The sequence below is a fragment of the Magallana gigas genome, chromosome 6 (genome assembly GCF_963853765.1).
Source record: "Magallana gigas chromosome 6, xbMagGiga1.1, whole genome shotgun sequence".
In the NCBI taxonomy this organism is placed as follows: domain Eukaryota; kingdom Metazoa; phylum Mollusca; class Bivalvia; order Ostreida; family Ostreidae; genus Magallana; species Magallana gigas.
In genome coordinates, this window is record NC_088858.1 from 23,096,788 (window position 1) to 23,120,819 (window position 24,032).

The following is a 24,032-nucleotide window of genomic DNA, read 5'->3' on the forward strand; positions in this document are numbered from 1 at the left end:
CCAAAAGGGAAAATTATTCACTAATTCTACTGTTTGGCCTCTAGTCCGAAAAGCCTTTTAATATTGTTTTCATCTACCATTACCTCAATGATTAGTTTCGTGGCTTAGTGGTTAAGCGTAGCGTTTAAGTAACTGTAAATATTTCAATGTTAAAAGCAGTGGTTCGAGTCCCGCAAGACTCAATTTTCATTTTGATAACAGTGATTAATAAAAGAGATTGCAAGAGCTAATTTATCTTTATAGTAATAAATATTAATCTATTTAAGTAATTTTTTAAACATTAACTAAATGTCAAAGTATTTTTTGTTTTAACAAGTACACTCCTCTGTGTGAAAAAATTACCATGCAGTGAAACATATCACAATATATCATATAACGTGCGAGTATCCGTTATTGCTAAAAGAAGCAAGAGGTTTCTTTATTACTCTGTTAATGTAAGATGTCATGTAAAAATATCAATGCAAATATTTGCAATCTTCGTACTGACTTGAGTATCTTTTTTATTTCATACCTATCGATATTGACTTACTTCTGGCTAAAAAAAACCCTGTCCATCAACTCAAATTTTGATAATTTTTAATATCATAATTGAACACTTAACCCACACTAATATTAACGCGCAAAGTTTTAAATGATTATCAAAATATAGACCCTGTGATCAAATTAATAATGACCATAACACAATTTAGGATATCCTAACTTAAGATGTTCCTAAGATACCGTTGAGTTACATCTTAAGATGTGTCCTAAGTTGATCTTAGGATGTTCCTAACTTTTTTCCTATGTCATATCTTAGGAACACACTTAGGTCATATCTTAGGAAAGTTTCGTGAATATGCCTGCGATCGGTAGAGAAATTATAACTGACACAGTCATACAGGGTGACTATACTTTTAATCTTCTCCAATAATAAATATACGAAAAACCTACAATAAAAAAGTGTATACTTTAGGTGTACACCGTCTACACCCTGTGCTGGGCAATTACAATTTATTATAATTATAAATTATAACAGAATATATGCATTAGAATAATTATAGTTACCAAGCACTGCCAAGTACTAGTATTCAGCTACATAGAGTAGATATCTTACATAAGTCTGGTCCCTTTCAAGGGTGTAGCGCCGAGTGTGCGGGCAACTATGGTTTTAGCGGGAAGTTAGTATGTGGTTAAAAATAGAAAACATCTACAGGTTAACTGGTCGGACAGGTATTTGGTCCGTCACGTCACACCATGTAAACATAAACAAACGCACGTGGACATTCAGATATGGACAGGATGCCATATGATAAACAAACACATACACACAATTAATTAAAAAACACTGAAACAATAACATTCATTCTACTACAGTTATTGCAAAGATCAAAGAAATGCCGCGGACATTATTCTCCAATATAACACGAACGTCATCAGTAAATTATCAGATCAGAAATACCTATTTGTCTCGCACTGATCATGAAAGTACAACTTTTAACCGTAAAATTTTTTAAAACCATGTCAATTTCACGTGTTAGTTCCAGTCAAAACGATGTGTATTGCCTCAAATGTTTATTTGTAAGAGATCAATGCGGCTGTTCCTAGGACCTCACCAGCACATTTTCACTGCGTGTTTTTACATAAAATATAAAACGTGTAGTAGTAATAATGTATCAAATTGCCCTTAAAATATTAGGAATACAACTCGAATATATTCAATGAATAAGTGAAGAGTTTTAAAAACCCAAAGAAAAATTCTGTCGTCTGTATGTGATTCCTTTGATCGATACACGTGTAAACATTACTAACAGAACCGTAGGGGTTACACGGAACAGCCGTCAAAATGACCTAGATCGTCTCTCTGTAGGAGAAACGAACTGTAGAAATACTGGGCTGTTAGTAGAATAGAAATAAAGTTCATGTTTTCGTGAATGTTGCAGGGTAACCTCCCTGGTCTCGAAAATTTGAAATTGTTTGAAATATAAAAGCCTCGGCTTTATATTTCAAAACAACATTTCTTGACCTCGGAGGTTATTCTGCAACATTCACGAAAACTCGTACTTTATTCTCAAATCACTTACACTGGTTACATCATAAACCGCATCAATGTTAATTTGTCCCAGACGGCGTTCCATAGATAATTTTTGGAGTAAAACTTTTCTTAAACAACTACACTTCAGTTTTAAAAAACTACATGTATACAACTATAAGATATTCTAAGCTCATTATTCAGATATGTATCATCATTTAAAGTTTAAATGTTATAAACATAACATAAACTATTATCATAGATGTTACTTTAGCAGACGAAAATTTAAAGTTACACCAAGTTACAATATTCTGAAGGCAATAATAAGTATAAAACGAAGATTAAATGGAAAACATGTATCTCTAATATATAATAAGGAATTTTTTTTATACTTACAAGCAATATAGAGTCAGGCGCGGATCAAGACATTTTTCCCGAAGGGGGGGGGGGGGGGGGGGGGGGTCCGACAGAGCCTACCAACATATTGATGCATTGTAAAAGATACAACCTTATTTCAAGGAAATGTGGATGTCAGCCGCTAATTAAATATCAGCATTTCCAGTTCTAGCCACGTGGAGGCCTCCACAATAAGAACCTTTTTATATTTTTTTATATTTATATTTAGTACATGTTTGATTGACAGTACTGAATATGTCACACTGCCAGTGCCCCCAGAGCACCGGCTTTAGCGGCATTCTGTTTTCAAAATCATTGAATTACAACATACTTATGATCTCGAAAGACCCGTAAGAAAGTAAGTATAACTGTTAAGGGTGAAGTAAGGGGGGTAATTTTATGGCCGCCACACAAGCACTTATATGTAACGCCTGCTACAGTGGATATAAATATTTTTTACGGTGGATATAAGTTCTTTGTGGCCAGTGTGGATGAACTTGCAACTGCATACAAGTTACTGTACATGTACGAACAGTAGTGAAAATCTTTCAAACCGACTTATCGGATCAAGAAGTTCAAAATGCAGGACTTGAACATTTTTCTTTTGTTTTGCATCACATATTTTTGGCAGATTTCACTGGCATTGATAGTTCTTGCATGATGTAAGTGCATGAGGGCTAGTGACGACAATTTGTCCTCATTCATTGTACTTCGCATTTAGCTTTTAATGCGACGAAGCCCAGAAAATGAGCGCTCGGCCCCAGAAGAGGTGACAGGTAAGGTGCAACCAATGTGAAGAAGTGTTTTGATATCTGGAAAAATGTCTCCGTCTGCAATTCTGTATGTATCTAGGAGATTGTCTGCTGTGATTCCCTTTTCACCGAGTTTCCCACAAGCCCTCTTCCATTCCAGCATATACCCTAGTAGATCTTGTGAAGATGAAGATTGTAAGTCTGATTCCCAGAAGAAAAATTCAGAAGAAAGCTTTTGTATTTCAGAATCTGACAGAGTCACCATTTGCTTTGGAACAAGACAGCTAAAAGCATATGCAACACTGTCATCTTTGTTAAACCTGTCATTGAGCTCAGTTGATAAATGATCCAGAAATGGAACAGCTACCGTGCATTTGCAATATTGTTGCGGAGTGGAGCTACCGATATTTGTTCTCTGTGTTTGCCTACCACATGTTCTCGGGACCTTCTCTTCTATTTGAAGCTCATTAGCGATTCGTTTGCAATCTTCATACCACGCTTCAAACTCAGCATCTACTCCTTCTCTCATCTCTTTCACCCTTTCAACACGATCGGTTATCAATGTACGGGCTTCATACACGTCCAGATCATGTTTCTGCAGTTTTGATGCAAGGGGCTTCACTGTCTGCAGAACAGCCCTGACACAGATGAACGTCACCAAAAAGTGGTACGACATCATAGTGGCCAACAATCCCCGTGCTGTGATTTTAGTTTGGGCGTCCCACGACCACTCATCTTGGGTATTTTCGTCAATCCCTGGGTTTACGATGGACCGGAGACATTCAACGACGGCAGTATACATGCTATAGAATACATCATAGCAGGTATGACGTTCTACCCATCTTCTTTTACACAAACCCAACAACTTTTTACGCTTTGAATCCAACCCATGATGTTGAAGGACTTGTTCAAAGAGGCGCTGCCTTTTGGGAGAGACGTCAAAGAAAACGAATGTGGCATTTACCCTATCTATCGTATTTCTCACAAGAGGTATTTTGCACGCAAGGGCTATGCTCAAGTTCAGGACATGACTGTTGCAGTGTGTGTAAAGAGCAAGTGGATTGATAGACTTTATTCGAGCTCTTTGTCATGACTAGCTAGTAAATTTAGAATGGCCGAGAAATTGCCCTTGTTGGATGATGTTCTTTTGGAGTCATCTTTGTGTCCCCTCAGGGGAATGTTCTGTTTTCCACAGAGAATTACTGATTCAACTATCATTCTCAAGAGCCTCAAGTTTTTGTCATACATTTTTGTGGTAGGCAGACTGTTCGTGTCTTAGAATTGAACAATCGTTTCCGCCAACTTTCTTAAAATTTTTGAATGGTTTGCTTACAAAGGTGTCGTAGCATCTTCCATCTAACTGAGGAAACAGCATACACATTTTGCAAAGACCCCCCTGAAGTGCGCTACTGTATGTCAACCATTTATATTTATCCAACCAACTTGCCTGAAAGTACAACTTTTTCTCCTCACCAGCGACGAATTTTGTTACAAAGGGCAAATTTTTCAGGGTTTCTTCGACACAACTGCTTTCCACATAGGCAATTTTTTCAGTTTGAGATAATGACGAAAGTGGCACTGTTTTACCAAAATCATTTCGGGCTGATAGATCTGTTTGTGAGTGGGTGCTTGTTTGGGAATCTGCAGAGTTTTCATCAGTTTTATCACTTTTATGTGAAGTTTCTGGATTTGCACATTCATGTTTTCGTGGCGTGTCCTTCCTGAAGTAATCTGATATTTTCTGCTTCTTCAGAGGAGGTTCCCCAGATGACAGGTTTTCAGCAGTTGTATCATCAATTTCAAAATGATTTGGCTGCCACATTTCTTTATTCACATTTGATGTGTGTGTCCACATTATGTACATGTCCTCGGAACAGTCAAGTGGACTGATAGTCTGATTGTGGACTGGTCTGTTGATAGCAATATGCTCTATTTGTGGAAAGATAGATACTATTGGGCGTTTGAATGCGTTAGCAGTGGCAAAAAGATGAAGCAAGGAGGAGTACTGTCCGTCATTTGCAGATTTCATGATCTCATTCTTCAGAGACTGGGGGATATTATTCGGGACATTGGCCTGGTCAGAGATAGAGCTTTCAAAAACGTATTTGAAATCTGTCGCCTTACTTGACATTGCGGTGTATGTTTCATTGCTGGTGTATTTTGAAAAGTTTGTGACCAGCTCATGCACACATCGTACCCGACACTCAACATGATTGCTCTCAGTACCAAAGATAGAGTTGGAAACAGACCTATTAAAACAGTTGCCGTCTCCGACAACTTTCACAGGAAAATTAAAATTGCTTTGTTTGATTCCTGTGTCTCTTGGTAACAGATGCTTTGATACGCCATCATCTGCGGAGGAGATCTTACCTCGTGATACAACTGTCGTCGGTACGATGTGTTCACATATAAAGGTGCCTCTCATAAGAGCCTGTAACTTCAGTGCACCCCAGCCATTTTTTGCTGCATTTGCAAAGGCATTTCATACCAAGTCCCACTTGGACGTCCCACTTTGTGGATCCATGATTTTTGCAGCCCCTATCCGAATCAAAAATGGACTTTTCAGCTTACAGTAGATCTAGATCTATACAGATCTAAGTAGAACTATAATCTGGATCAGTCAATATTCAAATGATTGGTAGATCTAGATCTATAAAGCCTCGTACAGAATATATTTTAATCAGCGCCAGTCTGTGTGAATGTGTGTTTGCTGCATGTTTGTGTACGGTAAGTAATATCGGCAAATGTGCAGAACCTTTCTCAAAGCTATACATAAATCTGATGTCCGTGTAGTAGTTTCCCCTAAACTGCCAGATTAGCAAGATGACGTCAATCGATATATATTCAGTGTCATTAATCAATTTTGACAGCTTCTATGACATCTCGATCATGGATCATGACGTCATATTTTTCCGACGTGTTCAAATAATTACGTCACATTTATAACTGAATTGGCATTAAGGAATGACAAGCCTAATAGGCATCTTTTCAGATCTATACTGGATAGTGGTGGTTTTTCAATTTTGTTTATACAATCGAATCTGATAACCCCTTTTTTGCAAATTCGAGGGAGGGGGAAGGGGGGGGGTTCCGGACCCCCCCCCCCCCCCCCCCCGGATCCGTGCAAGACAGTGTTCTGCAGGGCCTCCACAAAGTATTCAATACAATAACAACCTCAAATTAATAATTACTTCCTTTTGTTTCTACGGTACCTCATTTGTGTAATGCTAAAATTGAAGTAAGCATATTTTTCAATCTGAAATTTTTACTTAAATCTTTGTGAAATTGTTTTAGACTTTTAATATGAGTTACAACTTAGTTACCTATACAGTATTATCATAAAATAAATTCTGTTGCATTGTGTTAATGTTAAAAATAATTTGACTGGACTAAACCGTGAACTTGCTTTAACAAGAGGCCCATGGGCCACATCACTCACCTGAGCAACAATAGGTATGGTAAAATCAGCTTAACGGAGTCATAATACAAACTATAAGGACAATGTAGTATAATACATCTTAAGATCCTGTATAAATAAAAGTCCTTTATGGATATTTTAATGTTCATAATCAAGTCCCTTTTCTAACAGGATGGTTTTATAATCATGTATCACCTGTTGAGCATAGCAGTTCTCAAAAAGGTACTAAAATTTTTTTATATATATATCGGATATAAACCTATATCAAACACTGAACTCATTGTGTTGCCCAAAAATCGTACAATGGCCAAAGTCTCAACAATTTGCAAGAATCAGTGATGTGTCAGAATGCTCGCATTTAAGTAAAACCATATTATATAACGTTTCATTTTTTTAATAATTAAAATATTTTCCTTTGTAAAATTGGAATCCGAATGTGGCCCCACCCCTCTCCTCATGATTTTGATTTGAAAAAAATGTGTAAATATTATGCAAATATCCCCCCCCCCTCCCCAACGTTGTGACCCCATCCTACCCCGGGGATCATAATTTGAACAAACTTGATTCTACCCTACCTGAGGATGCTTCCACACAAGTTTCAGCTTTCCTTACTAATTAGTTTCTGAGAAGATTTTTAAAGATTTACTCAAAATATTCCTATATAAAACTTCAACCCCCCCCCCCCCCCTCCATTGTGGCCCCACCCTACCCCCGGGGATCATGATTTGAACAACTTTGAATCTACACTACCTGAGGATGCTTCCACACAAGTTTCAGCTTTCCTGGCTGATTAGTTTTTGAGAGGAAGATTTTTAAAGATTTACTCTATGTACTATTGAGAATTCACATAATAAATAATTTAATCTCCTAAAGATTTGAATTTTCTGTAAATTTACTTGCATGAAACTTCTCCCAGCTTGAGATAACGGCATGCATCAGATGACAAATAGCCCCAAGCGGGTCTGTCTTTCAATGACCCAATTAACTACACGCTAAGACCTGTGTTTTTACTGCAATTTTTAGATCCCTCTGCTCTGATTTTTAATTGATAAAACTGATCAACTCATAATTTAAACGACATTTGAACCCATAAATTGACAGTTAATAAAGATAAAAATTGGCCAGCGTCGTAACATCTTGACGGCTAACTAATGACTACCGACCAGTGCACAACCGATAAATACTGTTCACTGTGAACAGTTCTTACAATTTAAGTCCAAAGTTGGACAAAATCTAGGTAATGAAAATCACTCAGAACTAAATTTAATAATAACTAGTGGGTATTGTTTTTTTAACAAAAAAACACATGTCTCCCCTTCTCTCCAAGGATAGTAATATGGGGCAAATTAAACAATTGAAAATGAATGATGTCAGCTATATGTTACCCAGACCCAGACAACATTTTATTATTTTTTTCTTAATTTGACCTTGAGTAAAACAAGGTCAAGGTCAAATATTATTCAATAGTACACCTTAGTGTATTATTATTGTTCTTTGTTTAAAGTTTGAAGTTCTTCTGTCAAAGTATATTCAGGAGTTGAACAATGAAGTTTTTTTCTAATTTGGCCTTGAAATACAATTTTTAGGTCGAGGTCAAAAATTTTGGTAAGGTTCAACTAGGTTATATACCATCTATCCATGATACAAGTTAAAAGTCTGTATGTTAAAGGAGTCTTGTGTTATGGTCCGGACATTATTTTTTATGAAAAGCTTGACCTTGAAGTACAAAATAGGTCAAGGTCAAAACTTTTGGTGGCGTGCACTCCTTCTCAATACCATCTACCTATGTTCCAAGTTTGAAGTCTTAATGTCAAAGGGTATTAAAGTTATTACCCAGACAAAATTTTATTATTATTTTCTTAATTTGACCTTGAGTAAAACAAGGTCAAGGTCAAATATTATTCAATAGTACACCTAAGTGTATTATTATTGTTCTTTGTTCAAAGTTTGAAGTCCTTCTGTCAAAGTATATTCAGGAGTTGAACAATGAATTTTTTTCTAATATGACCTGGAAATAAAAATTCTAGGTCAAGGTCAAAAATTTTGGTAAGGTTCAACTAGGTTATATACCATCTATCCATGATACAAGTTAAAAGTTTGTATGTTAAAGGAGTCTTGTGTTATGGTCCAGACAATATTTTTTATGAAAAGCTTGACCTTGAAGTACAAAATAGGTCAAGGTCAAAACATTTGGTGGCGAGCACTCCTTCTCAATACCATCTACCTATGTTCCAAGTTTGAAGTCTTAATGTCAAAGGGTATTTAAGTTACGGCCTGGACAAATTTGGATGAAGAAGAATAAGAAGAATAAGAAGAAGAAGAATAAGAAAGTCGACAAAAACAATATGTCTCCCCTTTGAAAGGGGAGACATAATTATTCAAAATGACTTTTTTTTTCATTCAAAGAATCCCCCGTATATTGTGGCCCCACCCTACCCACGGGGTCATGATTTTCACAACTTTAAATCTACACTACCTGAGGATGCTTCCACACAAGTTTCAGCTTTCCTAGCCTAATGGTTCTTAAGAAGAAGCTTTTTGAAAATGTTTCATCAATTTCTAATTATCTGCCTTTGAAAAAGGGCATGGCCCTTTATTTTCACAGCTTTGAATCCCCTTTGCCTAAGGATAATTTGAGCCAAGTTTAGTTGAAATTGGCCCAGTAGTTCTTGAAAAGATGTTGAAAATATGGAAAGTTTATGGACAGACGACAGACAAAATGTGATCAGAAAAGCTCACTTTCGCTTTCAGCTCAGGTGAGCTAAAAACAACCTCCTCCAGCATCTGAAACCTTTGGCTCAGATTCAGCATCCATGCCTGTGGAGTGCATTAAATCACAAGATGCGTCATTTATCTAAATTTGATATAGATTGAACTACAAATATGTAATAATAACTAAGTCTATCAAAGGGCACCTGCTCTAAAAACTTTAACCAGCTCAAAGACCTTAACCTAATCCAGTTTCCCAAACCAACATGCAAGCCTTTCAAGTGCATCAGTATCATATGACACACCATCCATGCAAGTTAAGTGAAGTTTGGGTCAGTAATAACTAAGATATAAACATCAGAGGGCACCCGCTCCAAAAACTTTAACCAGCACTTAAAACCTTAACCTCCTCCAGCATCTGAAATCTATGGCATGTGCATCAGTATCATAGATGCATTATCCATGCAAGTTGGGTTAAGTTAGGACCAGTAGTAATGTAGAAACAGCTATCAAAGGGCATCTGCTCCAAAAACCATGACTTTCTCCAGCATCTGAAGTCTTTCCAAGTCAATAAGTAGGACCAGGTGCATCATCCATGCAAGTTTGGTGAAGAGAGGACAAGTAATAACTTAGATACAAGAACTGCACCAAAAACTTTAACCAGGTCACGCAGATGCCGGGGATATAGCAGGAGCTTCCTCTCGGCAAGTGATTACATCATGCAATCAATTTTACAATAAAAACACAAATCTTTAATAAAGAAATAAATTTTATTGCACTGTTCTTAAAATTTGTTAATAAAATATTTTTACAATATATTTCTAAAGATGAACACAGGCTGAATTAGTTTTCTTGCTTCTTCTTGAAGTAAGCATGCAGAGGTTTCATTCCCTGAAAATTAAAGAAAAAAAAACTAAAATTAAAACTTGTATGTTTAAAGGGACTTGGACACAATTTGAGATCAAAAACTTTATTTTTATATTTTATGTATAAAATGGTTTACTGGTGCATTTTAAATGATAGAACAAATTATTAAATGTTAAAGTCAAGTTGCAAGCGAGATACAGAGGTAAGAATTGATCGTTGTGTAATCAAAGCTCGAGTCTTATAGACTTATAGTTGTTTACAAAGAATTACCATTTCATGGAAAAAATGACTTGTAAAAACAATTCAAACTAACTCAATATCTTTATCAACAAAAGAAAGTTACATTTGATTGAAACTTTCAATTTCAAAATATGACAATAAAAATGACAATATTCCAGCTTTGTTTACAAAACATAGAATTATTAACTCTGTATCTTGCCTAAAACTTGATATTTGACTTTATAATTTTGACATAACAATATAAACTCTCATCCATGACCATGCATACATTTTTCAAAAAATCTCCTTCCTCACGATTTTTTGTAAAGTCTTAATTCTGATTAGGCCAAATAAAAAAATATGTGTGGTTCCGGTAACGTCTAAAAAAATATTAGGGTAGGTAGGTAGGGATTTTTTTCTTTTTCTTTTTTTTTAGAAATGTATAAAATGATTCTCTTAGTACTGCATGTACCTAGCACTGCATTGCAGATGGCATTTGTATTTAGTGAGATAAATATACTAAATTAAATTGGTAGAGAACATCTAGCTTTTATTACTATGACACAAATATTTTTAAATAAAAAATTAACAAGTGAAAAGCTGTCAATGTGACAGCAAACCAGGTTTTCTTTTATGTGAACTGTATCCATAATCCATGTCAACCCGTATCCAGTGAAATGGAGTACCGTATATGCAACATTTTGCCAAAAAATGACTAAGTTCAAAAGCTGGTTTTATTTTCATAAATTATCGGAAATCAAAATCCTAGCAATATGCACATCTCTGATATATGTACAATTGATCTGCAAAAGAACAACTTCCTATCTTAAAAACTGTAGGAGGAGTTATCCGTACAATGAGGGTACCCTATATGCACTATTTCACCAAAATATGACTAAGTTCAAAAGCTGGTATTTTTTTGATAAATTATCGGAAATCAAAATCCTAGCAATTTGCACACCTCTGATATATGTACAATTGATCTGCACAAGAACAACTTCTTATCTTGAAAACTGTAGGAGGAGTTATCCGTACAATGAGGGTACCCTTTTGGCAGCCGCCCGCCCACCATTTTCACCATTTTAATAACCGGATTTTTCCGTTGGAAAACTGGGTTAATGAAAAAATAATTTCTGTTTAAAAACAACATGAACAAAAACGTATTAAATGTTTGATAGTATATAATTATAGGGCTGGGACGATTCAGAGTTCATTCGATTTGGTTCGAATTTGATTCAGAATGCCATGATTTGTTATTGTTTCTATTCGTTTCAATTTTAAAAACAAATGTCTATAATTCTCATTTTAAATTTTAAAAAATTATTTTTACCTTGCAGATTCCATATAAATTCAATTTAGGGCCCAACTCAGGGCCCAGCAAAATTTTAGGGAGATTCACTTCTATCTTTCATAAAAATAGAGAGAAGCTTGAGAAATTAGAGAGAATTCCATTTCTTGACAATAGCATAATGCTAATAATGATATACAAAGTTAAAGTCTTTAATAATATAGATTGGATAAGAAACAAGTCAATAAAAACTAAAACAACAATCTAATTTTTTTTTTAAATTATCCAATTTGTTGAATTAAATTTTTTTGACGTATTCATACATTTTATATATGAAATGTTTTGCAATTGTGTTAGCTTAATGACAAATAAAATCAGTCTTTGTATTTTGGTGTATTTTGGAGGTATTAGTCCAACCCTTTGACCCAATTACAACCGTTATGCAGAGGACCTTGAAAATAACTGTAAACATATTGTTTTATGATTATTTCAGCATTAATTTGGCAGTGTTATAAACTAATTACAAGCTACAAACTAATTACAATTACAAGAGAAAAGCTGTCAATGTGACAGCAAACCGTGTTTTCTTTTATGTGAACTGTATCCATAATCCATGTCAACCCTTATCCAGTGAAATGTAGTACCCTATATGCAACATTTTGCCAAAAAATGACTAAGTTCAAAAGCTGGTATTTTTTTCGATAAATTATCAGAATTCAAAATCCTAGCAATTTGCACACCTCTAATATAAGTACAATTGATCTGCAAAAGAACAACTTCCTATCTTGAAAACTGTAGGAGGAGTTATCCGTACAATGAGGGTACCCTATATGAAATATTTTGCCAAAAAATGACTAAGTTCAAAAGCTGGTATTTTTTCGATAAATTATCAGAAATCAAAATCCTAGCAATATGCACACCTCTGATATATGTACAATTGATCTGCAAAAGAACAACTTCCTATCTTGAAAACTGTAGGAGGAGTTATCCGTACAATGAGGGTACCCTTTTGGCAGCCGCCCGCCCGCCATTTTCACCCGCCCGCCATTTTCACCATTTTAATAACCGGATTTTTCCGTTGGAAAACCCGGTTAAAAACACTAAAAGAAATAAACATCGGTTGTAATTTTCAACGCACAGTATGTGGTTGCATCACCCGTATTTATATTAGCCCCTATAGATAAGACAGTCGCAAGTTGTTTATCACAACAGGGGTTAACTGAGGCTTTGAAAATGCCTTTTGAAATTGATAATTATCATTTTTTTTGCCTATGGGTTTTATTAACTCAGAATACAGGGTGACTTCAATATCTCTTTCAAAAGAAATTCCGGCGAAGTTACTGATCAAAAAGCGAGCATGTCAACCCTAGGTTGGTCCTAATTTATTTATTGTGAGGTACACAAGGTAAAAACAGTTCTTGATTTATCTTCTTTTTATTAATCAACTGATAGGAATTAAAATGTTCCCACACTAGTTGGAGGCTGTCATTGTGGTATTGGAGCCGATGACAGAAAGCGGGGAAAATTCCCGAAAAATTTGAAAATTGGCGCAAAAAAAAGTTTAGGGTCGGGGATCAAAAAAATAGGGACGGTTGGGTGACCGGAACCACAGGTGTTTTTTTATTTGGCCTTAGGCCTTAGTGAGCAAAAAAGTTAAAATCTACTGTACCTTTGGCACAGGTGACCTAATTTCCTCCTGACTACTGCTCTGAGATGAGGAATTAGACTGCGAGTTTCTTGACCTTGGTGATTCCGAAGTTTTCTCAAACAGTGCCCGCTTTGGCGATCCCTTGCTGAGTTCCTCCCGGGATGCCAATTTCTGCTGACGAATTTGGGACAACCAGTTCAGTTTTTGAGGACTGTTTTCTTTATCACATTTTTTATAGAATATGTTGATTTTGTTGACACTGCCCTCTTTCACTAGGTTAGGTAAGTTAACAGTTGGTGATGACACAGATTCCAGTGAACTACTTTTGCGAGACTCTGGATTAATGTTTATTGCTGACAGACAGGGTTTTGAAGTTAATGGACTCCTGGGTAATCGTGGACTGCCACTTAACGGGTTCATACTTTTGTCCTTTTGAAGACATGCTACAAAGAACAAAAAAGAAAACAATAGACACATTCTTTCTGCTTTGATTATAGTTCATTTGTTGATCTCCAAAAATACCAAGACTTGCAATGAGGCTATTTGCTAGATTTAAGATGCAGTAGTACATGTATACGGACCACAGCCAGGGCCCCCTGCTCCCCCCCCCCCCCCAACCCTTTTTTGGAAAGAAAATATTTTATGAAATTTACAAACAGAAAAATTGAATTCCCCAACACATAATTTTAGGAAATAAGTTCAGTTTATTAAATGGAATTCAAATATATTCAATGTATATTTCTTTTTTTTTAAATTGAGTTTATAACCCTATGAATGATTCACAGAAAAACTAGTTTAGAAAAACTAAACAAATCACCACACCCATTGGCATATCAAATTTTCAAAATAATATTCAAAGTCGATTCATTTTGACATTCATCAAGCAATCTGATAAAAAAAAACTTGGGATAAAATAAGATACCTGATTGGGAAAAGTCTAATTTTTTTGGACTCGGTTTGATTTCCAGTTTCCTGGGGCTACGTAACTCCGCGACCTTGATAGGACTGTCCTGTACACGCTGTCTCTTTGTGAACCTCTCAAAGGACCCACTGTCTTCGCTGTCCTCATCAATCAACTTCCTCTTGCAGGGCAGCCGATTTCCTTTAAAGATGGACACTTTGCTGGGTTCGTCCTTTTTCATGGATTCACTGGACTGTGTTGCTTTCTGGCTTTGTAATGAACTGACTTGGGTCTTTGGAGAAGTTCTGGACAGCCAGGTCTTTATGGAAGGTGACATCATTGGTGACACACGAGATTCACTAATGGCTGTTGCCTTTACGCTAGAGATCAACGTATGGTTAGATTTCTCTGTTAACTTCTGTTCAAGACCATCAGCTGATACACCTGCAAAACAGTTTATATTTAACTTATGATGAAATTGTCAGATCAATATTCTGATACTCCACTATCTTCTATCTGTGAATTAAAAAATCAAACACTCTGATTTTTCCATGAACTTTGTTTACACAATTATAAATTTATCTTTTTGAGAGACTTAAATGTAATTGTCAGTAAACTTTTTTTTGATATTCATCCATTTCTTATATGTGAATTCAAACAAAAAAAAACAAACAAAAATAAAACTACAAGCACTCTGTTATATCTCAAAATTTTGCTTACATATTTCTTGTTTATCTTCTTTGAGAATCAGAACACTTTGAAGATATTCTATAATCTCTCATCTCTGATTTTAGATAACAAGCATTCTGATATGTCAGTGACATTTGTATACACATTTTTATGATTCTCTTTTTGAGCACTGTTTTTTACCGATCTCTTTGTGGGTTCTCTCAGCAGTCCCTGTCACTTCCCCGGGGTCAGCAGGCCACGGTCTACGGTGAAGTCTCCAAATCCTCATGGTGTTGTCATCAGACAGGGTGGCTAACTATCAGTTCATGTTAAAATTAAAAACAAGTATATATATATCTATATCACATTCCTTTTATAAAAAATAAGATTTTTATAAAATTTTGTCATCAGAGAGAGTATAACTGCACATTTAAGAAATCAAAATTAAAATTAATAGTTGTGGCAATTTTTGGACTGAATTGATCCCATTTAGAAGAAGAGCTCTATATAAAAATATAGGGAAATTCAAAAATTAAAAAGGCAAAATATCTGGTCTTTACTTTACTAAATAATAGTTAAGAGCTAAACAAATCATATTTAAAATATTAGGTAGATCTAATGGTTTCTTTTTTGACCATCCAGCCTCCTTAAAATAAGAACTTGATATAAAACATGAACAGGGTAGCAATTACTAATCAATATTCTGAATGATTTTGGGTACAACAGATTTATTAAAGACAGATTACAATTCTAACCTTTGTAAAATCTGTAGGACACCACTTAACATCTGACACTTCCATGCTGTGGCCTTTAAGGACAATGGGACTTTGCTTAGGACAGCCAATCTGCAAATAATTATGTATCAATTTGGGTTACTCTCTGTTAAGATTGCCGACTGAAATACATGCATGTTTCATTAGATTCAAGAAAAGAGCAAAATGTCATACTTCAACAGTGTGCGAAATTAACTTTTTTGTACTATAGACAATCGGTCTACAACATTTTCAAAATCTATAGACCTGACTGATTTCCTATAGACCAAAAACAACAAAAAATATTATTCTTTATTTGTATTGTAATTTTATTACGGGTGAACATGGTGAAATAACCTTGTACTTCACAACACAATAGGAACTCATACTAAAGGACATGGTGAAGGGTGCCCAGCTCTAAACCCACACACAGTGACATTGCCTTGTAATGATTATTTTGTAATACCAATCAAATAAACTCAGATTAAGTAAAGGAAAATAGATATATAAAATACCCTATTCCCTTGAATACTGTAGATAACATGATACAAAAGGAAACAAAAGCGCAGAATCTTAAGACAACGTAAGGAAAACTGAACGTCGGTCATGAATTCTAGGTGTGCAGTCTGGGTTCACAAATGCGAAAACTAGACTAATGTATGACTATCCAGGGTTTTTTCCCAAGGTCTAGCACCTTGTGAATACTTCAGTTTGTCAAAAAATGACATGCTCTGAATATTGTTTTTGACTTTTCAATAGCACATGGCATATACATTCTGCTTCTTATCGCAGTGTATTTAAAAAGGTATTAAAACGTTCAATGGACTAGACGACAGGCTGCGTTCGTTCTATAGACAAGTTGGTCTACAAATATTCGAGTTACTATAGACTGGGCGTATTTTCTATAGATTTTGCCTATCGGTCTATCGTTAATTTCGCACACTGCTTCAATACTGTGGTTTCATCGATATTCGTTGAATACCAATTTTCGTGGGTTTTGTTGTTAAGTTGATCCATGAAAACAAATGTTCATTGAAGGGCAATTTCTATTAACATTTTGTATTGACAGGGTCATTGGCCACGAATTTACGTATCCTTAATACTGCGATTTTCATTAAATCCATGAAAATTGATACCAACAAATATTAATGAAACCACAACAAGATATCTGTGAGCCAATGCTCACTAGTGATACCCCCGCTCTGATGTGAATATGCAAAATAAGCAAATTCGACATTAAACAGAAAGCTGGCATCCGATTGGTACAGAAATATATCTCACAATATGGCATGCCTAAACAAATAGTGTGTTAAAATTTCTAGCATCTGCGATAAATAGCTGCTGAGAAATCTTTGAGGAAAATTTGTTTGAAAATTTTGGCTAAAAAAAACAAAGTCATTATTTAACGAAAGTTGACGTCCGATTGATACAAAAATATATCCCACAATATGGCATGCCAAAACAAATAGTGTGTTAAAATTTCAAGCATCTGCGATATATAGCTGCTGAGAAATCTTTGACGAAAATTTGTTTGAAAATTTTGGCTAAAAATAAACAAAGTCGTCGTTTAACAGGAAGTTGACATCCGATTGATACAAAAATATATCCCACAATATGGCATGCCTAAACAAATAATGTGTTAAAATTTCAAGCATCTGCGATAAATAGTTGCTGAGAATTCTTTGACAGAAATTTGTTTGAAAATTTTGGCAAAAAATAAACAAAGTCGTCATTTGACAGGAAGTTGACGTCTTCTTGGTACAAAAATACATCCCACAATATGGCATGCCTATACAAATACTGTGTAAAAATTTCAAGCATCTGCGATAAACAGTTGCTGAGAAATCTTTGACGAAAATTTGTTTGAAAATTTTGGCTAAAAATAAACAGTCTTCATTTAACAGGAAGTTGACGTCTGCTTGGTACAAAAATATATCCCACAATATGGCATGCCTATACAAATACTGTGTAAAAATTTCAAGCATCTGTGATAAACAGTTGCTGAGAAATCTTTGACGAAAATTTGTTTGAAAATTTTGGTTAAAAAATAAGCAAAGTCGTCATTTAACAGGAAGTTGACGTCCGATTGGTACAAAAATATATCCCACGATATGGCATGCCTTAACAAACACTGTGTTAAAATTTCAAGCATCTGCGATAAATAGTTGCTGAGATAAATGCGACAGAAATTTTTGTTACGGACGGACAGACAGACGGACAGACAGACGCACGGACGGACGGACGGACAGACAGACAGACACACAAGGGTAAAACAGTATACCCCCTCTCCTTCGGAGCGGGGGTATAATAATATCATCTTTTGGTGCCAATCAAAGCGCTTATATTTTGTCACTTCTGCAATTCATCATTATTTTTTTTAGATTCATATATTGAAGTCCTACATTTACATGTACTTAGTAAGGATCTCTAACCTTGTAGATGTAAGCCATTTCATCTGTGGACCCAGTGAGGAGATACTCATCATCTGGACTGACACACGACTTGATGAAAAAGGAACCACTCTCATGGCCCTTGTAACTGTGCACTGAAAAATAAAATGTCTTCATCCTTTACTAAACAATTAATTTATTTTTTGTACAGTGAAGCTGAAATAGCAATAATTAATGGGTGCTCAAAATTCATGGTCACTTGAAGGGACTGCTGAGCAGAATGTGCTCATGAACAAAGGGGAGTGTTTGATAGCGCTTTTTATAATGAACTGGCCTTATGTCACATACATAGAATCTACAGAAATGTATCCCTATGACTATGAGATAAAGCTGCAATGTCTTATTGGAAGAGACAAGACTCTTACTAGATTTGGTTGAATGGTAATAAAACTACTTTTGGCACACAAGGTAAAGAATTATGAGTGCTACCATGTCATGTCAATTTAACAGCTTGTTCAACAATATTTCAATTACTTTTTGGGTTTGTTATTCATAATATGTAATTATTAGACAAAAATAAAATCTAAAAATTTTTACGAGGATGTAGAAACAGTTGACAAGACTATTCAGTACAGAGACATCACACCTTTCCAGGTATGACAGCAGTTGCCATATATCTCACCTCTGCAAGAAGGTTAAGCCTACTCTAACACCTTAAATTTGTGATGTCTTCCAAGGGTACAGGTCATTTAACTAAACTAAAATTGGAATTGAGACTGTTGAATGCATATTTTACCTGGTTTGGGGCTGTTGTTGATGACATCAAATTGATATATGACATCATCCCTACAGTTGGCAAAGAGCTGGCTGTAACTTGAATCAAATACAAGGTTGGAATAACCTGAAAAATTAGAGAAACTAGCCATCTTTTTATCAAAGTATAACAAACTCCTTTGATTTGATATCTTTTTATCAAAATTAAGCAAACTCCCAAAAAGATAAAAGACCAGCAAGCATTCAGGTCCATTTATACATGTACAATACTTACCGAGCCTTCTCTTAGACATGCCTGGATATGTGATAGTTACTTTTGGCACTGCATCAGAATTTGAAATGGAAAAGTTTTTCCTTAGATCCCATTCCTTAATACATCTGCAAACAATATGATTGTTCAAATTTATATAAAGAATTCAAAGTTAAGTGCATGTAAGGACATAGATGTTACTAAAAATATATTTATAAATACCAATTTTCACCAATATCATAAAATACAAGTACATTAACCTTCCTATTCCATAAAATCAAGATCATCTGGTTTTAGTACAATTATATTACCAAATTCTTTTCAGAAAACTTACCCATCCAAAGTCCCAGCAGAAAAGAGATTCATATCGGTCTGGAAGAGCACAGCTGTCACAGACATTTGGCTGTCCTGAAATGGTGGGAGAAAAACTTTGATACATATCACATAATGATAAAATCACAGCATTTTTGTATGTTACAAAAATTCAGCATGGTTTCATGGTGTCAAAAGATGTACATGTATTTTTTAACAAATTTTACAGCATTTTTTTTCAGTTATTATTTATTTACTTACGCGAGGTGGTCCAAGCTTTCTATTTGCAGTTTTATGTCCAAGTGAGCGCTGGGTAATTGAATGAGCATTTCTAATTATGTTCACGGGAGAGATATGCCCATCTACAGAAAAATGAAATGATACCTAATTCATGTACTTTAAACTTACACAAACAGTAAAATCTTCATGGTCTTAAACATATTCAAAACGTTTGTGCTAATATGGGTACCTTTTGATCTTTTATCATTTTTCTGACTGTCATCACATGATGATTTAAATGCATTTTAAAATCATTCATATCTATTGATTTGTTTGAGCACCTATAAACTGGCTGGCATATGCAATGTTTGAATTAACATACAATTACCTTTTCTCAATGGTACTAAGGACCCTTGGAGAAAAATAGTTAATTCACATATTGGGTTGGTTTTTTTTTACCTTTTTTCTGGCATCTGTCATCCCATATCATGATATGACCATCTCTGGATCCAGTCGCAAACACGGCTATAAAGTCAAAGCAAAATATTCAAATTGATAAAATAAAACTCATGCATACTAAGTTTACTAATGTACATATTTAAGGAATGAATCTAATTTCCACCTTTGTTATAAAATGGAGTAAACTTTCCCAAGTTATATATTATACTGGTAACTCGTGTAAAATAGGTAGAAATAACTTTATCTCAAACAATTTAATTTTCTACAAACATGACAAATAAATTCAGTGAAATATTGCTCATCTTTTTAAAAAATGAGGATCTTTACTTAATGTACATGTAATGTCAAGTGGATCAATATGTTTTGTTCGCACATTGTACTGTGAGGTAAGGCAAGTTATGTGATACAAAATAAACAAATTTGCAGAATCAATCAAATGAAGCATTACAACCAGAATTCAATTATTTACTTAGAACATTAGGCCTAACAAAACCGCTTTCATGCTGAAAAAAAGTAGGGTCGGTCGGTCAGAATTTTTTTTATTTTTTCAAATATTTTTTTTTCCCTTTAATATTGCAGTATCCATACATGCCGATTAGATACTGACACTGCTGAATGGTATAAAATGAGAAATACTTTTAATATCATTCCTGACTATTAAGCTGGTCTTAAGAAAACACAAAATTGATATTATATATCAGATACTTCCTCTGCCAACGATGAGAGCATTATTAAAATCTACAACACATGGAAACATACAGCCATTTTGAAACAAAATGTTTGAGTTACACTGATGTGAGAAGAGTAACTGCTTCAAGCGTTTTTGTGACCAAAATTTTGAGTAATTTTTTTCCAAATCGGATAAATAAACGTTTTTCCATCAAAAATCCTTTAAAAAAGTTTTGAGTCGGGGGTAAACACTAGGGTGGGTCGGGAAAGCGGAAACAAACATTTTTTTTTCTTAGGCCTTAACAAACTTTGGAGAGGTTTTTTTTCCCCTTCATATACATGTACCATATCTTAATAAGTGTTTCAGCTGCAAACATGAAAAGAAGTCCAACAATTCGAAAATAAATGCTACAAATAATTTGCAACTTGCTTTAGCAGCAAAAATGATTAAAAATCTTTTTATTTACAATGCCTGCTGGCATAAAAGACCGATTAGAAAATTTCCACAACTAAACAGTACCATTGCTTCCCCTCTGCGCACACACACATCGTACGGAGCTTGTGTGCCCCCGGAACACATTGAGTTTCTCCTGTTTCTCCACGTCCCACATTACCACTGTCTGGTCCCCGGAAGCCGTCAGTATCTTTTCCTCGCTCTCCATCCATGTCATGTCAAATATTGCGTTGTTGTGTGCCTGCCAGTCTGTACATCAGGTATACAAAAGATTTGTCATTGTGTGAGTTACAGGTATGTGTCAGTTTTTTCAGTTATTTTTCACTTCCTCCATTATAGAAATTATATATCAACAGAAAATTAATGAATTGTTAGACTTCATGTATTGTGTACAGAAAAAAATACTAGAAAATAAAAAAATATCTATGAGTGTTATAGCTCATTTCTAATCTTGCATGAAACTGGCAGCGGTTTTTCTCCTTGTCATTATTTGATTCAGAATTTGTTAATTTAAAATCGAAGAGTACTAAACATACTACATTACTTGGTATGCTACAACTCCCAAGAACTTTGACTACAAAAACCTTTTTTAAGAACGAAATGCATACCATCCTGAATTGCCATCTGTCCAGTTTTCTTTGTGTTGTAAATCACAATAAAGCCATTCTCATCTACCACAGCTAGTATGTGCCCTTTTGATTTGACTTGAAAATTAAGAAGAAAAAAAAAAGGCACATTCAATGTCATAGTATTTTAATTTGAAGATAAAATTTTGCATAATAGCAAAGATTTTATACAAAAATCAAATGAAACATAAATTACCTTTTGATATTTTTTTTTACTAGTGATGATAGCAAACATTGTTTGATTCTAAATCTCAACCAATATTAAAACATATATCTGATGATTTACATGAATAAAAAATACCTTTACAGAACTCGCACGCAAGTGGGGGAACAAATGCCTGTGGAAATATGATGAAAAAAAATCATAAAAAACAAACTTATGTTATCCTAACTTGTACAGGAACTAAATTGCATATATATATATATATCCTGAATCAATCTACACTTATGTAGAGATCTGTATTTCAATTAGATTGATCCTGAATGTTTATTAAATGATGCTTATCATCCCTAGAAATTCAAAAACAAAATAGCAAAAATTCAAAGTTTTAAAAAATCTACAGAAATTAAAAAATAAATTGAGGTGGTATGGGACATGCATCTCATTAATTATTGCGACGTACTTCCTATCGAAATAAGTATCATTTTAAAATGTTTTTCTTTCCCATGATCGTTATTAAACAGCGTAGAGCAGTCAGTTAAGAGTATGAGCTACAAATATGCAATTCATGAACCATATCCTGCTGGGGCTTTTATAATTTTTAACTTTCCCAAAACTTTCAAAACACATTTTTGGTCAAATACATGTATTGTAAAATTTGAAAATTCCTAAGCCTTGAGGGCATGGTTATAATTTACTCTTATCCACATTAATATCGAAAGGTGTCCCATACCACTTTAAATTGTCTTACCCCTTCATCTTCCCCAATGTACTCATCTGTCTTTAGTGATTCAAATGATTCCAATACATTTGACAAATCCAACCTTTCTGAAAGACCTGAAAATATACAACAAAAGAGTTTTACGTGTACTTGTAAGATTTGAAAAAAATTAAAACACTTGATGTTTTGCTTAATTGAGTCAAATAAAGCTAATTTATCATTAAACAAGAAAGAAATTGAACACCCCTTTGAACAGATAAATTTGCCTCTTACAGAACCGATCTGACCCAACCTAACAGAGAGTAAACTCCAACTAAACCCTGGGTTTACTTTCCGGGTTTACTAGAGTGGACCCATAGTAAACCCAGAGTGGACACAGAGTAAACCATGTCAGAAGTATACCCCTGAAAGAAGACGATATTAGCCTAACTGTGTATTCGGAATATACAAGGGGCAGGAATTACAGGCAGTAGGATGGTAAGATTAAAGACTGGTCTGCTTCACACTGCAGCGCGTACAGTTGACCTCAAAAGCAATTTCCAAGTAAACCCTGAGTGGACCCAAATATTCAAAAATAGACGGGTAATTAAGGCATTATATATATATAGACGGGGGAATTCCCCGCCTCCCGGGTCTTAGAGACAACCCTGCCATGAGAGATAGTGTCTAGAATTTCGCTCTTTGCACAAATGATAACATAACTTCTAAATGACACATAGGGTCAATTGATATTAAATGCAAATTGTGCCAATTTTTTCAATCAATACAATGCAGATTTTTTTTTACTTTACATAATAGTTACTTTAAAAAAAAGAGCAAAAGAAAATAAACCTTTATCAATTTTAGCTGTAAAATAACATTCTAGCTTATACAGTTCCGATCATTTCCAGGGTCAGTGTATTCTCTTTTGAGAATTGGACAGGTATAGCCTACGTCCACTTTTGGATGTAGGCTATTCTTGTCCACTTCTCAAAGGGAAACAGAGACTTGTCTCTGAACATGCTGAAGGGCACATTATCACCTTAGGAAAAGCTTTGACATTGGCCTACATAGGCAACATGGGCTACAAGACAAACACGTTCGTAAACTCAGACTCGTGTGTGAATTGATCAAACTTACCATACTCACGACTGTGTAACCTTTTAACAATCATTTTCTGCCGGTATCAATGTTTACCGAGTTCGACAAAAACCGCGCCAAATCTCGTTTTCATTGTAAGTAAAGAAGAAAGCAAAACGAGTATATATGTTCCGGCAAACGATTAAAAAATATTTATTTTTTAATTAGATAACAGATATTACTGCCACTTTCATTATGATATTCATAAAGTGCTTTTAATGTTGCCATGTATATTAATTTTACTTTCTTTGC

The 24,032-nt window shown here is 34.8% G+C and overlaps 2 protein-coding genes across 2 annotated transcripts; both read right to left on the bottom strand.

The window, feature by feature from the left end:
• Nucleotides 1–3,121: 3,121 nt before the first annotated feature.
• LOC136276350 (52 kDa repressor of the inhibitor of the protein kinase-like) lies at nt 3,122–3,958 on the bottom strand. Its single transcript, XM_066088221.1, has one exon. It carries the CDS (start codon nt 3,956–3,958, stop codon nt 3,122–3,124), a length of 837 nt encoding a protein of 278 aa, XP_065944293.1.
• A 6,076-nt stretch (nt 3,959–10,034) lies between these two features.
• On the bottom strand, nt 10,035–23,889 carry LOC105345086 (denticleless protein homolog). Its single transcript, XM_011453085.4, has 16 exons — nt 23,781–23,889; nt 22,692–22,777; nt 22,082–22,118; nt 21,763–21,858; nt 21,221–21,403; nt 20,032–20,097; nt 19,615–19,715; nt 19,376–19,449; nt 19,066–19,169; nt 18,814–18,918; nt 18,060–18,172; nt 15,631–15,720; nt 15,077–15,191; nt 14,228–14,650; nt 13,327–13,748; nt 10,035–10,174 (listed from the first exon to the last, which is right to left on the bottom strand). Exons 1-16 carry the CDS (start codon nt 23,812–23,814, stop codon nt 10,127–10,129), a joined length of 2,097 nt encoding a protein of 698 aa, XP_011451387.3. The 5' UTR covers nt 23,815–23,889; the 3' UTR covers nt 10,035–10,126.
• Between the last annotated feature and the right edge of the window lie 143 nt (nt 23,890–24,032).

Coding starts and splice junctions, on each gene's coding strand:
- LOC136276350 (XM_066088221.1), bottom strand. CDS start 3,958: ATGTATACTGCCGTCGTTGAATGTCTCCGGTCCATCGTAAACCCAGGG.
- LOC105345086 (XM_011453085.4), bottom strand. CDS start 23,814: ATGATTGTTAAAAGGTTACACAGTCGTGAGTATG. Junction 21,404..21,762: donor ACAGATGGCAATTCAGGATG/GTATGCATTTCG, acceptor CCTGATGTACAG/ACTGGCAGGCACACAACAAC. Junction 19,170..19,375: donor TCTGCTGGGACTTTGGATGG/GTAAGTTTTCTG, acceptor TATTGTTTGCAG/ATGTATTAAGGAATGGGATC.